This window comes from Eptesicus fuscus, chromosome 23 (assembly GCF_027574615.1).
Source record: "Eptesicus fuscus isolate TK198812 chromosome 23, DD_ASM_mEF_20220401, whole genome shotgun sequence".
Classification (NCBI taxonomy): domain Eukaryota; kingdom Metazoa; phylum Chordata; class Mammalia; order Chiroptera; family Vespertilionidae; genus Eptesicus; species Eptesicus fuscus.
The window spans coordinates 24,527,211-24,544,837 of NC_072495.1; the positions used below are offsets into that span (position 1 = coordinate 24,527,211).

Here is a 17,627-nt window from a genome sequence, read left to right on the forward strand (position 1 = left end):
CCACGGGAGGATGTTGTGAGTCACCTGCAAAGTGTGGTGTCCTAGCCAGGTGGCAGCAGTGGGGATGGACACACAGTGGATGGATTTGGAAGATGGAATCAGCAAAACATGGTAAGCAGTTGAGTGTAGGGGTGAGGGCAGAGGGCTTTGGTTTGACCTGCCCCGCTCCATCCTCGGGAGGGGGACAGTCCCCTGAGGAGGGAGTCCAGCTTGCGGGAAGGTAAGGATTGGATGAAGGGGAGGCCCATTGCAAGACCCCAGGCATCCATATCAGCCTGAGCAAGACACGACCCAGACGTGTCTTGGGGACCCAAGCTGAAGCAAAATGCCGATGCCGGGTCATAGGAACCAAGCAGCCCCGGGACTCTGGCGCCATTTTGGATTCTCCACCATCGTGGTTTCTGCCACCTTGGGTCACACTGTTAGGAGCATGTCAGACGAGAGCCACAGTGAACTCCTGGTGGGATAAGCAGGGGAGAGACTTTTCAGCACACTCATTGCTAAGCAAGATCTCTCCCTGCAGGACAGCAGCAGGGGTGTGTGTAATACAGACACTTCTAGAAGGTCCTGGCTTGTATTTTTCCTGGGGTGCCCGGCACACAGTTGGCCCTCTTAAATACTTGGCAGATGGAACTGTATCATTGAGTGTTTTCATAACAATAACCATCTTGTTCAAATTGTGATGTATATATTCTTTATACATTGTTTTCCAGATCAAAATGTAGGTCTCCGTCACATCCCTGTCTTCCCTACCTGTGAGTTACAGTTGGGGGGTGATACTCCTCTAACCTTAGTGTACCATGTAGCACATGCATTGGGTCCCAAAACGTCTCCCATGGGGGGAAGGGTGTTGACAGGAGTTGCTATTAAAAGCATGTGTCCCCCAAAATTGGGGCTGCCAGGGAGAAAGAGCCTCTAGGGTACTAACGTGCTCTGTGTCAGGGATAACAATTCGAGAATGTGCAGCATTTCTCGAAGGACCCTGACCAAGAAAATCTGTCCTCCCCCGATCCTCCTTGAGGAAAAGCTCCCATAGGGATGTGGGCTAAGTGACCCCAGGGCTGTAATCTCCCACTCGTTTGCCCATGGAACGAAGCTCTCAGACTATTCCTATGCCCCCCTGGCCTTTTCAGAGAGTCTGCCACCCTGCTGCTCACTGCCCGATGTACCCCCGGGGCCTCGCACACACAGTAACTGGTTAATTACTGCTGTTACATAAATTCCTAAGTGGCACTACACATAGAATCAAACTCCGTTCCCACCTACTCTGTTAATTGGTTTGGTGTAGACAATCGCAGGGCAGCCTGCTTTGGGAGGCTTTACGGGGCACAGAGACTGGTCAGAGCTACCTCCCGACTCCATTAGACCCGGAGGGCAGGTTAGCCTAGCACCAAGGTGAGGCATTCAAGATGTCTACGCCCTTTGACTTGAGCAAGACCTCTTGTGGCTATTTATTTTAAGGATGGATGCCACCAGAAGGTAAGTATAAGAATAGAAATACAGCGCCGTTCATAATGGTGAACTGTTAGACTGGTCACCAAAGCAGTGCTGCATGTTGGAGTTCTATAACTTGGACCACATCATCCACTCCTGTCTTTCATTTGTACCATTCCGTCAAATAAAGTCATTTGGTACAAAAGAAAAAAGAAGTTAGAAATCCTCTAATGCCTTCAGAAGGAAAGTCTTAAACTCTGGTACAACCATATAATGGAGTAATATGTGTAGCTGGTAAGAAGAATGAACATTTTTCTACATCAATATTGTTGAATAAATTGTTAGCTTAAGGGGGGAAATAGAGTACAGAACAGTATATACGTTCAATTTATAATATCTAAGTGTTATTTTGTTATGTGAGTCTATACATAGGCATTTTATTCCTGCTAATGTATGGCTTTAAAAGAAACATGGAAGGATATAAGCCACACTGTTATAAAACTAGGATAGCCCTGATCGGTTTTCTCAGTGGTTAGAGCATCGGACTGCAAACTGAAGAGTTGAGGTTTGGATTCCTGGTCAAGGGCACATACCTCAGTTGCAGGCTCGATCCTCAGTCCTGGTTAGGGCTCGTGTGGGAGGCAACCAATTGATGTCTCTTTTGCATCGATGTTTCTCTCTTCTCTCTCTCTCTCTCTCTCTCTCTCTCTCTCCCTCCCTTCTACTCTAAAAGAGCAATGGAAAAAATATCCTCCAGGGAGGATTTTTTTAAATTAAAATTTTAAAAACTAGGCTATAGGATGAAGGATTTTTCTTTTACCGTCAGAATCACAGTAAGTCCTCGTTTAATGTCATCCATAGGGAATTGGAAACTGCAACGTTAAGCCAAACAACAGATGGCAAAACCCATAGGACCACAGGCTAATGGATATAAACACACGTTAAGTTCCTACAGTATATTCCTGGTCACAGAAACACCACCCAACTTCCAAAGAAAGACCTGAAATACTTCTAATAGTAAACCTTGAAATAAACATTAAGAAAGATGAATAAAAAGAAAATTCTTTTCCAACCCACTTATTCCACTTCAGGGTTGCAGGTGGCCAGAGCCTGCTCAGAGCCCAAGGTGGGGGGAACCCACCCTGGACAGGACACCATGCATTGCAGGGCACACACATCATGTTGTAGACACGCCACTTCACCTCATGTGCACGCCTTTGGCATGTGGGAGGAAACTGGAGTCCCCAGAGGAAACTCACCAGACATGGGGAGAACATGCAAACTCCACACAGTGGCCCCAGCTGGTAATCAGTGTTTTGTGGGGTTTTTTTTTCCTCATCAATGTTAGAACAAAATGAAGTTATTCAAGGACCTGCTGTATTAAAATGTTCCCATCGAGCACATACTACTTTTATAAGTAGCAAAAACACTAAAGGTGGTCATATTTTGGCGGAAAATGCATCCCAGAAAGTGGTGAGCAGAGGAGAAATCCTTAGAGATACTAGAGCTCAGAAAAGAATAAGAGCTGTTTTAACTAAAGAGAAGTACTTGTCAGTCTTAGGGGAGGGGTCACACATGAACTTGACCTTGAATCAGTAGAATAGGTTATGATCAACTTATACTTCACTCTGGGTTATCTTTCTGCGTGTGAAGTATCGTGCAGAATTACTAACAAACTGACTTCCCTCTCCCAGCCAACTTACCAACAGGTCAGTTTACCCAGAAGTTAAATCTCTTGATAAACTTGTCTCATATTGTCGGTGCCATCCTATCTTGTCATTACTGCAGATAAATTGAGTTATGTGGGTTAATACGGAGGGGCATTAAAATCCTATGTGGATTATATTAAGATTCTTAGCAATCTTCATCTTCTTTGGCCCTGGACCTCCATCCTAAGGAAACTGAAAATGTAAGCCAAGATTTATTTAATGTAGCGTTAATTATAATAAAAATCTGGAAAAGCTCAAGTATCTAAAACACGAGTAAGTAGATTTAATGTGAAGGGATATATCACAGCCTTTAAAATATTTACAATGAATTTTTAATAACTTGTTGGAAGCTTATGATAAGTACAAAAAAAAAACCCAACAGCAACCAAAATTGTATTCAATAGAGGGGAAAAAAAGAATCTGCTTGGAGCGCCTGTATGTCAGAACTTCTGTGAGAGGCTGAAGGCACGTCTTCATATCAGCAGTTACACTCCAGCTTCCTTGGTTTTCCCCAGGGTCAGGAGTTTGGGACAAAGGACATTTTTAGTAATCTCTTGGGTTATTTCCTATTAAGGTGGTATTTTGTCAAAATTTTCTTACAATAAAGATTAGACACTGGGGACAACATATTCAGTGCCTGACAAAGAAACAGGTAGCAGGTGGAAAATGGGGTGTGTGCACAGGGCCTCTGAGGAGTGAGCATACTGTGGGACCAAACCCAAAACCAAGTCTCAGTAGACGGAGAGAGTGCCAGATCCGTTCCTGATTGGAATTCCTAAATTTAATGGACACTGATTTAGTCTCTAGACCAAGTTTTCCCGTCCACAAGGTGGTAACGGGAATATCCTCAGCAGAATGCCCCATTCACGTCTGGAAATTTAAGAATCAGCCAGCCCAGCCCAGCCAGTGTTGCTCAGTGGTTGAGCGTCGGACCCATGAACCAGGAGGTGATGGTTCAATCCCCGATCAGGGCACATGCCTGGGTTGTGGGCTCAGTCCCTGGTGGGGACGTGCAGGAGACAGCCAGTCAATGTTTTACTCTCGTTGATTTCTATCCCTCTTCCTTCCTCTCTCTGAAATCAATAAAAACATATTTTTTAAAAAGAATCAGATGGATAGAAGCACTTCCTCAGGGGAAAACCACATCCACATTCAGGGAGCAGTAACCCAAGAGTGTGGTCCCAGGAGGCTTCCGTCCGTTTAGAGTAAACACGCATTGACTCTCTGCAGGAGCCTTTCATGCCAGTAAGTGCCAAGCACGGTCGGACCCTGTCCTCCAGGGCTTGGAATTGTGTGCCTGACAAACCTCCCGTGTGCAGATGTTTGCACTTTTGATCCTCGTTTCAGTGGCTGTGGGCATTGTCTAGCCTCGGGTCTTGCAGGCCGGGAAAGGTAAATAAAGAACCTTGACAACCTTTTATTCCACATTCTGCTGCTGGGCTTCTGGTCACCCCGCTGGCTGGTGCGGACCTGCCCGGCCCGATCAAAGCAGCAGAGCTGATGAAAGATGCGACAAATACCTGTGTGGGTGGGGTCGAGGGGAAGGGCATGCGGAGGTCAGCAAGGCAAGGCCTTGGGCTGCTTCTGGGAGGACTTGCCGAGACGTCCCACCTGTTTCCTGCTACTCACACCCTCCTCGCGCTCTTCTTTCCATTCCCTCTGTGCACAGTCCAGGGTAACCGCCCTCGGCCGCCGCCGCCCAGTTCACCCGTGACCTTCGCCTAGCGACATCCATCAGGGCATCTTGCCCATCCTGTCTTTGAAACAGCCTTATCTTGAGAATTTTGGGTGTTATAAAAGATCGGGTTTCTGGCAATCAAAATCTCCCAACTATGGTGTAGATTGGTTTTAAAATAGTCTAACCCAGCTGGACTAGGTAAATCGGTAAACGATCTAAGATTAGGAAGGTTGGTTTAAGGCAGTGGTCAGCAAACTCATTCGTCAACAGAGCCAAATATCACCAGTACAACGCTTGAAATTTCTTTTTGAGAGCCAAATTTTTTAAACTTCAACTTCTTCTAACGCCACTTCTTCAAAATAGACTCGCCCAGGCCGTGGTATTTTGTTGAAGAGCCACACTCAAGGGGCCAAAGAGCCGCATGTGGCTCGAGAGCCGCAGTTTGCCGACCACTGGTTTAAGGAATATGTGTCATCAATCACACTGAAAACGTGGCGAGGGGGAAAGTGTGACCAAGCAGTGTCCTGTGTTTTTAAATTTGCTTTGGGAATAGTATAATAAATGTGTCGTCTTCTAAACAGGGATTCTTTGTGGCCTCTTCTAAATCCTGAGCCGGTTCCTAACTGGCAAGTTCCCAGTAGGACCCTGCTCAGTCCTGGTATATGCAGGAAATAGGCCTAATTTAAAAGCAGCTTACATTAAACATGACTTTTAAAGTTAAGTCAACTGTGAGAATTATCATTTTCTCAAACTAAATATTTGTGCTTGGATCGCGTGTGCATGAGCCTGGTTGTTTCTGAGGTTAGGCTATAAATGGGATTTAAGCACCTTAATGTTGACCGGCTCTCTTCAAAGCAGAAACCAGGAGCCTGGCCAGCCCTCCGAGATGATGTTGAAAATGTCTTTTTAAGAGTGCCTGCCCGAGTGGGCCATTGCCTCTCCTCCAAAGCCCCGAGACTGCCACGCTCTTGTGGCGCTGGGACGCCTGAACGCCTCCCAGGGCCCCAGTCTTGCAGGCTTTCGCCCACAGCCATTAGCCTCTCCAGGTGCGCCAGCATCAAAGCGGGGGGTGCTGGGTGCTCCCGATCAAGATGCTTCTGAAGGCTCATTCCCCTCCGGTGCTGTTTGATGTGTTTGATGGTGGAATGAAAGCCAAGTACAGGAATGAGAGGTCCTGTTTATTACCTCGTATTCCGTGCTGTTCCTCGAGGCGCTTCGACGTCTTGGGAGAGTGTGAGGGACGGGGACGCCGCCTGAGCAGAAGACACAAGCACTGACTGACTTGGGGTCCACGGGCCGTTGGCCTCAGGCAGAGGAGTCTGAGCCATCACGCCCTCTCCTGCTGGAGGCAGGGGATAGGACAACTCCAGCTCTTTCCCCCTTGCTCTGGACAGTCAGTCAGTTGAGTGTCCAAGATTGGAACTGGGCCCTAGCCGGTTTGGCTCCGTGGATAGGGCATCGGCCTGCGGACTGAAGGGTCCCGGGTTCGATTCCCGGTCAAGGGCACATGCCCGGGTTGTGGGTTCTATCTCTAGTAGAACCTGGAATAGCTCCTTAAGGGTCACTCCCGACTGCAGCGGGGTGGTGATGAGATGGGGTGGGGTGGACAAAGTGGCAGGGGAGACTCGATGCATTCAGATACACTGAGTCTCAGATCAACAAGAAAGAGTCCCGAGCAGAACTAGGACAGCTTCGGCAGCTCAGCACCCAGAGCGCCCGAACTTGTTAAGTTGCAGAGGACTTGGCAGTATCCCCGAGGATTTCACTGTCCTGCTTGTTGAGTACAAAGCACAGGGAACGGACTTGTTCTGAAAAGGTGGGGTAAGTCTGCCCTCTAGTGGGCTGGCAGAGCCATTGGTCTAGCCACCTCATCCAGTTAGGTCCAGTGTTGCTTTCTTACGCTGCAACTATATAGGGTGATTATTCTTTTTGTTTGTTTGTTTGTTTTTAATTTTGGAGAGAGGAAGAGAAACATTGATTTATTGTTCCACTTATTTATGCATTCATTGGTTGATTCTTATATGTGCCCTGAATCTTATAGGAGGTTTTGGTTCTTCCACCCCGCCACCCCGCCCCATGTTAGAGGTTGTCTTACTTCCCTAACAAGATTCAGATTCCTTAAATGCAGAGATTATGCTTTATGTCTTTTTCTTCTATAGCATCTACCCATTGTCCACTTAGCTGGACATAAAATGAAAAGCTACATTGGGATGGAAAGGAGTCCTTTTTCCAAAAAAAGAACCTCAGCACTTCTCATTTGTTCCTAAAACATTCTAATCTCATCTCTCTGATCAATAGTTTCCCAAGTAGTTAAGTCATCAGAATCCCTCAGAAAACTTTTAGAGCTGTTTCCTGGGCCTTCCTCCAGCCCGGCTGAATCAGCCTCTGTGGTTTGAGCCAGGAAATCGGCTTTACAAACTTCCCAAGTGGCTTCTGATGTGCAGCCAGGTTTGGCAGCCAACTGCTCCAAATCCCCATTTACGACGATTTCTCGTCGCTTTTCACTCGGACGGCGTCTCCCGAGGTCTTCGGCCGGTGGCCGTTATTAAAATGGACCGTCTTGAGGCGCCTTCAGAAACGCTCCGCAGGCTGCTCCAGCTGCCGTGCCGGGTGACCTGGGGGGAGAGGGACCACAAGAGAGGGACCAAAGGCATTTGCTTTGGTTGCCAGTGGCTCTGTGCTCATAGCAGAAAACACTGAAACCAGTACCTTTATGCTGACGGGGCAGGTCGTTGGTCTGTAGTTTATTTTGCATGTTTAGGTTGGACCGGGGAGACAAAGGTTGATTGAGTACCCCGTTTGTTTTATCTTCACCCAGTCTTAACGCATCTTGTTCTCAAGGTAGGTGGCATTGCCCCTGTGTATACAGAGAGGAAAGGTCAGAGGCCCAGAATGCCAACCTGCTCTGTTTCCTTCTGCCAGGCCAAGCGCGCCGTGCAGCGGGGAGCCACTGCCGTCATCTTCGATGTGTCTGAAAACCCCGAGGCTATCGACCAGGTAACTCCTCGGACCCTGCCAGCACGGCACCCTACCCAAAGCTGCCTTTGGGTAGCTTGGCTTGTCACAGTCATGTCGCCTCATCTCGGGGCCGTGGCATTGTCTGCTGATGTTAGCTCTCCGTGCTGGGACATCATACTCAGGGCAAGACTATGGAGAGGGGTTAAGAGCCAGGAGAGTTGGGATTTAGGGGACATTTCCCAAGACCCTCTGGGCCTTCAGTCTGCCCGGTCCGGCCTAGAACAAGCCTCATCCTCAGCCTTGCCGTCTGGGAGCTCCAGGGCAGTGATGCTTGAGGAGCTGGGTGATTTCCAAACGGGTATTTCGTATTCTTTTCCTCCAGCCTTTCTCTCTGTCTCTCTCTCTCTCTCTCTCCTGCTCCTTACAGTAAGCACGTCTTCTAACCGGGAGCGTCTCTTCTTCCTTAGCTAAACCAGGGCCAGGAAGACCCGCTCAAGAGGCCGGTGGTGTACGTGAAGGGCGCAGATGCCATCAAGCTGATGAACATCGTCAACAAGCAGAAAGTGGCTCGAGCAAGGATTCAGCACCGGCCCCCTCGAGTGAGCCGCCACCCCAGCCGCCACGCCCGGCCCCTGCTCTGCTGCCAGCTGAGCCTTTATTCCCGTTAGGCTTTGGGCTCTTCCTCCTGTCTTCTTCCCGATCAAATGCTGATGCACCCCAGGTTCCTGTAGAGCAGTGGTCGGCAAACGGCGGCTCGCGAGGCGCGGTTTGCCGCTCTGTTGACTAATGAGTTTGCCGACCACTGCTGTAGAGTAACGGCTGCATGCTCCTTTATTTTTAATTTTTTAATTTTTTTAAATATTTTACTGATTTTTTTACAGAGAGGAAGGGAGAGGGACAGAGAGTTAGAAACATCGATGAGAGAGAAACATCGATCAGCTGCCTCCTGCGCACCCCCTACTGGGGATGTGCCCGCAACCAAGGTCCATGCCCCCGACCGGAATCGAACCTGGGACCTTTCAGTCCGCAGGCCGACGCTCTAGCCACTGAGCCAAACCGGTTTTGGCGTGCATGCTTCTTTAGAGGGGATTGGGAAAGCCCTACCAGAAATAGCCGAGTCGTGCCAGGATCTGGCTGGTCGCTTCCACCCAGTGTTCCCTCTTGGGGAACTCCTCTCTCTCTTCTGTCCCGTCTCCCTCTGAAAGGCTGGCTGAGGAGGATTGAAGGGGAGGAATACTCAGCACTGAGCTTCCCACGTCTCCTTCTTCCATGTGACCTAGACTAGAAGGGAAAGCCCATGCCTCCTTCTTCCATGGGGTCAGTAGCATTATTAAAACCCCCTAACTGATACTGATTCTGGAAAGTTAGCTGTCAACTGGGATTGAAGTTCATGACTTGTAGGTGGTTAATGAATAGTATTGAAGGCTTCCCTTTTGAGGGTGTTGACACTGCTGACCATTAACTCTTGTCTGGCATCTTCTGCCTAAACTTCTGAAGATTCTAGGGACCTGGGACAGGTGCCCCATATCTGGTTTATTTCCTTCTCGCAAATATTGGGATACTCACTCTAGGATGGTTCATTTCCATGCACATCATATCTGGATACCTGCAGCATTCAATTAGCAAAACTCGATTCCTATTGGCTAAAGGCATGTCCTAGATAAGGTGACTTCAAGGTCTTAGGAGGCAGTGAGACGTGAGGAAAAGGTAAGAACTCAAACCAGAGGGAGTTTGCAGAAGAGCTGACATGCTGGCTTCTTTTTTAAAGGAAAAAAGAGCACTTTGGTAAATATGACTCATTGTAGTGGAAGCTGATATTTGTGGAAGCAGCGTACAATTTTCTGAGTTGTTGTAAACCATTAATTATATGGTTAGTAATCACTGTTCCCTCAAAACATGACACTCATTCCTTTGTCCCCAAAATGTGATATTTGTGTTTATTTGGAAGGACCTCTCCTACCGGTTAGAGCGAACTTTGCACTATTCCACTGGGAGCTCGGCTTTATGAACTGTTAGGAGACCTGGCTGAGACCTCCCCCTGGTGACACTGGAGGGTACTGCCCCGGGCCTGAATAGCACCCGGCGTGCATGTTAGCAGAACCCCAGGTGTTCCCTGCAAATGGGGAGGGGAGTGCACCCCAGTTGCCCCATCCTTATTCCGACTTGAGCCAACACAGCCCGTGCGCCGAACTTGAGGCTGAAGAGCGCGGTGACTCATTGTGTCTGTGTTCTGTTCCAGCAACCCACGGAGTACTTCGACATGGGGATCTTCCTGGCTTTCTTTGTCGTGGTCTCCTTGGTCTGCCTCATCCTCCTTGTCAAAATCAAGCTGAAACAGCGACGCAGTCAGGTAATGCCTCCGAGCAGCCCGTGCCCATGGGTGCCAGCCGCCCTGCCCGCTCCCGGTGGCCTAGAAATAGCGAAGACAGAAAAGCTAGCGCAAAGCTCACAGCGCCGTGTCCTCTCTGTTCTAAAAGGCCCGGTCCTGCAAAGGCCGAGCGTTAAGGGTGTTGCCAGCCCAGGCATTTCCCCAAAGACATGTTTAAATGTTCATGTGGAACCCAGAGCCTGGATCTGGGCACCAGCAGCAGCAGTATCACCCGGGAGCTTGGTGGAAATGCAGGGTCTCAGGCCCTGCCTCGCACCTGCTGAATCTACCTCGCTTTTCCAGGTCATTCTCAATAAACAGAGTAGGCGCTCTGGTGCCCCAGCTGGCACATGGCTGTGTAGGAAGGATTTGGGGGTGGAAGGTGATGAGAGGCTAAGCGTGCTGTCTCGGGGGGAGCGATGGGGGACCGTGGCAGACAGTCTGTTGGGAGGAGCATCGCCAAGTTCTCGGTAGAACAGCGGCTGGTGTTTGCCGAGCACGTCTGATTTACCGAGTGCTGAGCCCTCGCGCACACTGTCTCATTTGCCCCCAGAACTTTCTTCAGGGCAAAGGGGAGGAAGCCTGGCAGAGAGCAGGGACTTGCACAGTTGGCCAAGTCCTTGAAGTAAACCTCTGCGGGTCCTTCTGCGGGGGGAAGCCTGGGTTGCTGTCATGGACACTCAGGAGCCTGGCACATCTGGGCGGTGGCCATCTGAATTTTTAGTGATTTCCCGAAAGTCTGCTCTGGCCTGATAAGAGACTGGCATTTCCCTATCCTGGTTTATCGAGCGCCGAGGCCCTGAGGGTGACTCCCACCGTTCATACGTGCCAGACCCTAACACGGGCCACCACCCTCTGCCACGCAGAATTCCATGAACAGGCTGGCTGTGCAGGCGCTGGAGAAGATGGAAACCAGGAAGTTCAACTCCAAGAACAAGGGGCGCCGGGAGGGGAGCTGTGGAGCCCTGGACACGCTCAGCAGCAGCTCCACGTCCGACTGTGCCATCTGCCTTGAGAAGTACATCGACGGAGAGGTAACGGCAGAGGCTGGGCCCAGGGGGATGGGGTCGACAGGTCAGCCGAGGAGCACAGGACTGAAAAGGACAGGGTCCCGTGTCTCTTCCCACGGCCCTGCAGGAGCAGAAGGGCTTCAGGGTCTAGGTCTCAAGGGGATGGCCTGACGTTTCTCACCGCTGTTTGCCCCTGGAAGGGGGTGGCCACGGACAGAGACACTCTCTCCAGAGAATCCCGCTGAACGTAGGTGATTCTGGAAGTTGATCAGAAATATGTGGACGGCCAGCCCTGGCCGGCGTGGCTCCGCTGGTTGGAGCGTCATCCCGTGCACCGGAAGGTCGCAGGTGTGATGCCCGTGTGGGAGGCAACCTGTCGATGTATCTTTTTCACATCGATGTTTCTCTCTCGCTCCCTCTTCCTTCCTCTTCCTCTAAAATCATTTTTTTTTTTTTGTTTCAAAGAAATATATGGGAGGCCAAGGAAATGTCTGGTTATAAGAACATTCTCACATGTTGACTTAACTTTAGAATTGCTCTTCTGAAAATTCTGAGACCTAACTTGATCCACATCTCTCCTACAAAGCTGTGTGGATCGTTTGGTGTTTTTACTTAGAGAGACAAGGGATATGATGCCCCCTTTTCCCTTCTAGCTTTTTATTCTGAAAATTTCAGACCTTCAGGAAAGTTACATGAATCACGCAATGAGTCCCGTGTCGCTCACCTAGAAGCGCCCATGGTCGCTATTCTGCCATGTTTGCTTAATCTCTTTCTAGACTGAGGCATACATGCCCACACACTGGGGGAGTGAACCACTTCAGAATCAGTTGCAGGCACTTGACGTTCCTTTGATGAGCGTGTTCCACTGCTGTGTAGACGGTTGGAGGAAAGAGGAGTGTTTGCAGAGGCCTTTACGTTAACAGAGTCTCACATGGTCTCTGCGTGCAGGCTGCCTGGGTTCTAATCCTGGCCCAGGTGGGTGCTAGCTCTGTGATCTTGGGCAGATGACTTCATGCTCTGTGCCTGCGCTGGGGACACGGGCCCAGGACCGACCTACCTTCCAGGCGATCACAAGGCTATGTGAGGAAATACATGTAGAACTCTTGCCAAGGTCAAGCTCGGCGTTAGGTACTAGTTTGAATACTATTGTATCGAGCTGGTCGGAGAATGGAAAAACAAAGTAAATGAGCAGATTGGGAGGGAGCTTGGGCTCAGGAACTCCAGAGGTGGTTGTGCCTCAGAAAACGCCATCCCCTCTTCTCCACAAAGGCTGCTTAGTTATACACCACGTGCCCCCAGGTGACTGTTCAGGATCCGGCCCAGGAGAGGACAGGAGAGCTCTGCTGCCCCACCTGTCAGTCACGAATCCCAGGCTGCTTTCTGCACGTCCCCAGTGGAGTACCCGGAGGCAGCCGCTGTCCCAGAGATGCAGAAGGACCCAGGGTGTAGCCAGCCCTCTCGTCTGGCTACCCATCCGAGCTGCCCATCCGCAGTAGCACGTGGCTTTGGTCTTCCCTTGTGTTTGGCATGAATGTGCCATCTTCCAGCGACCAGAAAGGAGCCTGCTTCTCTGTGCTTCTTCTCTGAACACTAAGGGCCATGGGCGGGGCTCGCTGATGGCCCGCTTCCCTCTCCCTAGCACCCTTGCGTGGGCTCTGACTCCAGGAAAAGGGGCCCACCTGTAGCTAGAGATGGAGGGGGCTGGGAGGGAGCCCCGGTGAGCAGGGCTCCTTGGGGCCCACCGGGCTCCACAGGAAGGCGCCCGTGCAGGGCTGACGGCAGAGCTGCCCCTCCCTGGCCCTGCCTTCAGGCTGTGTGTCTCCCATCCCTTCCCAGGAGCTGCGGGTTATCCCCTGTACTCACCGCTTTCACAGGAAGTGCGTGGACCCATGGCTGCTGCAGCACCACACCTGCCCCCACTGTCGGCACAACATCATAGGTAACTGTCACCTGCCTCTGTCGTTGCTGAAGCGTCATTGCCTAGCGAGAGTGTGGCACCTGCTGCAGGCTGGCGAGCGAGCAAGGCCACCACCGCAGGGCCACCTGGACTGGGCGGGGTGGGCGCCTCCGGTGGTGGAGGTTACCAGGCCTCCAAACGCTTAGGCGAGCCTGGCATGAAGAATCGCCCTGAGTTTGAGTTTTGGCTTTCACACGAACCCGCGTCCTGGCCTGGGCGCCCGCAGTCTCTTCAAAGGGAATGACAGTAGTGGCGCTTGCCCGTGCCCGGTACTGCGGAGTCGTTCCTGGGCCACAGGGATGGTGGCTGGGAGTGGCGGGGTCGCGAGGCTGCTGCTGTCACCGTGGTTTTGGGCGGCGGGCCTGGACTGCAGGGTGCGCCCCAGGTGGCCCTTTGGCCATGAGGGACGGTGCCTGTCATCTCGGTAGCCCTGTTGCTCTCCGCAGACTCCCGTGGGGCCTTCGTTGGGCGGAGCAGCGGGGAGGTGGGGGGTGAGCCCAGATGGGAGTTGACCGCCTTTCAGAGAAGCGGGTCATTCATTCTCTGCCAGCGAGGCCGAGTTCGGCGACAGCTTAGAGCAGAGCAGGGGCGTGAAATGGGCAAATGGTACGTGACCGACGCTGCTGCTTCGGCCTTCGCCCCGATTCGTCTGTCCCTCTAGCCCCGCTGACTTGGCTTCCTCCTCCCCTCCCCAGAGCAAAAGGGAAACCCGGGCGCCGTCTGCGTGGAGACCAGCAACCTCGCGCGCAGCCGGCAGCAGAGGGTGATCCTGCCGGTGCACTACCCCGGCCGCGTGCACAGGACCAACGCCATCCCAGCCTTCCCCACGAGGACGAGCATGGACTCCCACGGGAACCCCGTCACCCTGCTGACCATGGACCGGCACGGGGAGCAGAGCCTCTACTCACCGCAGACCCCCGCCTACATCCGAGGCTACCCGCCCCTCCACCAGGACCACCCCCTGGCCCCTCACCGCTGCGGCCTGGAGCACCGAGCCTACTCCCCAGCCCACCCCTTCCGCCGGCCCAAGTTCAGCGGCCGCAGCTTCTCCAAGGCAGCTTGCTTCTCCCAGTATGAGACCATGTACCAACACTACTACTTCCAGGGCCTCAGCTACCCCGAGCAGGAGGGCCAGGCCCCGCCCAGCCTCCTTCCCCGGGGCCCGTCCCGTGCCTTCGCCCCGAGTGGCGGCGGCGGCAGCCTGCGCTTCCCCACCGTGGTGCACATGGCCCCGCCCTCCCACCTGGAGAGTGGCAGCACGTCCAGCTTCAGCTGCTACCACGGCCACCGCTCCGTGTGCAGCGGCTACCTGGCCGACTGCCCCGGCAGCGACAGCAGCAGCAGCAGCTCCGGCCAGTGCCACTGCTCCTCCAGCGACTCGGTGGTGGACTGCACCGAGGTCAGCAATCAGGGCGTGTACGGGAGCTGCTCCACCTTCCGCAGCTCTCTCAGCAGCGACTATGACCCCTTCATCTACCGCAGCCGGAGCCCCTGCCGCGCCAGCGACGTGGGGGGCTCGGGCAGCTCAGGCCGGGGGCCTTTCGTGCACCTCGAGGGCTCCCCGCCACCCGAGGAGCTCCCAGCAGCCCACGGTCAAGGTGCTGGGCGGGGAGAGCCTTGGCCGGGCCCTGCCTCTCCCTCCGGGGACCAGCTGTCCACCTGCAGCCTGGAGATGAACTTCAGCAGCAGCTCCTCCCTGGAGCACAGGGCGCCCAACAGCTCTACCTCAGAAGTGGGGCTCGAGGCTTCTGGGGCCGCCCCAGACCTCAGGAGGACCTGGAAGGGGAGCCGTGAGGGGCCCTCATGTGCCTGCTGCTGCGAGCCCCAGCCCTCCGCACTGGAGCCCAGCGGGGGAGGGGCTGGGGGCAGCACCTTATTCCTGGGCGCCCCCCTCTGTGAGGGCTGTGGCCCCACAGGCGTGGAGTCGCCGCCGGGAAGCTCCCAGGGCCCGTATGGCCTTCACCCAGACCATTTGCCCAGGACAGACGGGGTGACATATGAGGGCCTGCCCTGCTGCTTCTATGAAGAGAAGCAGGTGGCCCACGGCGGCGGAGGGGGCAGCGGCTGCTACACCGAGGACTGCTCGGTGAGCGTGCAGTACACGCTTGCCCAGGAGCCCCCGCCCAGCTGCCACCCGGGGGCCCGGGACTTGAGCCAGCGCATCCCCATCATTCCAGAGGATGTGGACTGTGACTTGGGCCTGCCCTCGGACTGCCAAGGGACCCGTGGCCTCAGCCCCTGGGGTGGGACGCTGAGCCCCAACGCCCTGCAGCCCCACAGGAGCCTGGGAGCAGCCCAGGAAGAAGAGCGGGTTCTGTGCTGCCAGCCCAGGGCACCACTGCCACCTGTCCACCCCCCGGAGGAGGCCGGGGCCGCCAGGGCCAGCTTCCCCAGTGCCTCCCCGGACACTCAGGAGTCCAGCGCCACGGCCGCTGAGGCTGCAGGTGAGAGCAGGTGACAGTGGGCCAGAGTCGGGGTCCTCTTCTCTCTCCGCGGTCATTTTCAAAAGGGGCTCCTTTTGTGCCGTTGCCTTGAAACACCACCTGTGCCTGATAACTTCCAGTGTTACCCCCTAACTCAGCCCTTCCCTGAGTGCCAGGCCCCTTGGGCCCTTTGCTCCCATGATTTCTCCCCCTAGATGCCATGCAAGCACCCCAACCTGTCAGGTCCACAGCAGCCCCCTCAGATTTCTCCTGCAACCCCCTGCTCCAAGTTTCCCCACCCAAAACCCCAGCACCGTTTAACCCTGAGCCCGCCCTGCCCCTCACACTTGCGTCCTGGGCTTCTCAACCCCAGGGGAATTGTCCAGAAAATGGAATTCTCAGAAAAATGAAACAGCGAAAGACATGTCAAATCCAAGTCCAGAATTCTTGTTAGATTCAGCTGACATCATCAGATTGCTATAAAGTTTCCAAACGTTCTGTCTCAGTAATAAACAGGGCAATCCAGCACCTTAGAGTGGTCTCCTGTCACGGGTCTTGCCTTCTATTCCACCTGGGAGCCGAATTGGTCTTTGGGTTTTTTTTCTTCTTTTTTATAAATTTATTTTTATTTTTTGAGAGAGAGAGAGAGAGAGAGAGAGAAACATCAATCTGTTCCACTTACTTATGCATTCATTGGTTGATTCTTGTGTGTGCCCTGACTGGAGATCAAACCTACAACATTGGTGTATTGGAACGGTACTCTAACCCCGTGGTCGGCAAACTGCGGCTCGCGAGCCACATGCGGCTCTTTGGCCCCTTGAGTGTGGCTCTTCCACAAAATACCACGGCCTGGGCGAGTCTATTTTGAAGAAGTGGCGTTAGAAGAAGTTGAAGTTTAAAAAATGTGGCTCTCCAAAGAAATGTCAATCGTTGTACTGTTGATCTTTGGCTCTGTGGACTAATGAGTTTGCCGACCACTGCTCTAACCAACTAAGCTACCCGGCCAGGGCCAAATCGGTCCTTTTTGAACATAAGTCTATGTATTGACACTAGAAAACCCTTTCATGACTTGCGTGACCTTTAGAGTTTTGAAAATGTAGCCCCCCTGTGGCCTCCATCCTGTTCCTCCGACATTCCTCCAGCTCATTCTAGCCTCCAGGCCTCTCTGCTGCTCCTGCCCCAGATCTCAGTGTAAAGGACTCCCTCCGGCTACCTCTGAGTTCTCTCACACCGTTTCCTGTCCAGGTTACCACAACCTAAAACCACTTTGTTTTGAGGCCTGTAAGCTTATGAGGGGGTGAGGGGGTGTCTTCTCCCCTTCTCTCCCCAGTGCCTGCAACAGTGCCTGATGCACATCTTCTGAACAATGTGTTTTCATGCTACCTAAAGGCTTCCAGAAGGTTCTATAGGTCCAGATGAGGGAGGCTGGCTCTCTCGGCACAGCCTGAGGAGCTCTGCTTAAGCCTTTTACCATATGCACTGTCCGTCCAATGCAGTGAGCTGTCAGTTCTGAGAGCCTGCCGCGTGCTGGGGACGGGCACCCAAGTCCCCGTGGCCCCTGTGCATTGTGCCCGAGGCCTGCGGTGCCGGCTCCCTCCCTGACGCTCTTCTCTCTCTCCCAGGACAGAGATCTCGCCCAGCAGACAGCGGCAGCACAGGAGCCTGAGCCCGGAAGGCCCTCTGTGGAGATGGGAACTGTACGGAGACTCCAAACTCTGACTTCTTCAGAAAAAAGAAAATAATTTTTTTTTTTTTTTTTTTTTTTAGCTCTGACAAACACACAAAAGTGGTAATAAAGAGAGCCCTCCTTCTCAACCCAAAATGTGAGCCCCTTGTGGCAAGCCCCCCCCCCCAACCCTCCCATTAACAAACCAACAGACAAAATTCTCCGAGTCTTTGCCTCTTTTGATAACATGTTATTCTGTTTTGTAAAGTGTGTGTGCTTGGGGTTCCGAGGTGTGTGGGATTGAGTTCTCGGCTTTTGTTTTTTTTTAAGATATTTTATGTAAATGTAAAAAGTTATTTAAATATATATATTTTAAAGAACCCTAACCGCCAACTTTTGCTGAAAAAAAAAACAAACAAAAAAT

At 52.6% G+C, this 17,627-nt stretch overlaps 1 protein-coding gene across 1 annotated transcript in view; it reads left to right on the forward strand.

Annotated features, from left to right (window-relative positions):
• Positions 1 to 17,627, forward strand: part of ZNRF3 (zinc and ring finger 3) — a 136,804-nt gene extending 119,177 nt beyond the window's left edge. Inside the window, exons 3-9 of the mRNA XM_054712680.1 lie at positions 7,744 to 7,818; positions 8,247 to 8,378; positions 10,019 to 10,129; positions 11,014 to 11,181; positions 12,994 to 13,096; positions 13,810 to 15,558; positions 17,160 to 17,627. Of these exons, the coding sequence (XP_054568655.1) occupies positions 7,744 to 7,818; positions 8,247 to 8,378; positions 10,019 to 10,129; positions 11,014 to 11,181; positions 12,994 to 13,096; positions 13,810 to 15,558; positions 17,160 to 17,203 (2,382 nt within the window). The 3' untranslated portion in view covers positions 17,204 to 17,627. The remainder of the gene's footprint in view (positions 1 to 7,743; positions 7,819 to 8,246; positions 8,379 to 10,018; positions 10,130 to 11,013; positions 11,182 to 12,993; positions 13,097 to 13,809; positions 15,559 to 17,159) is intronic.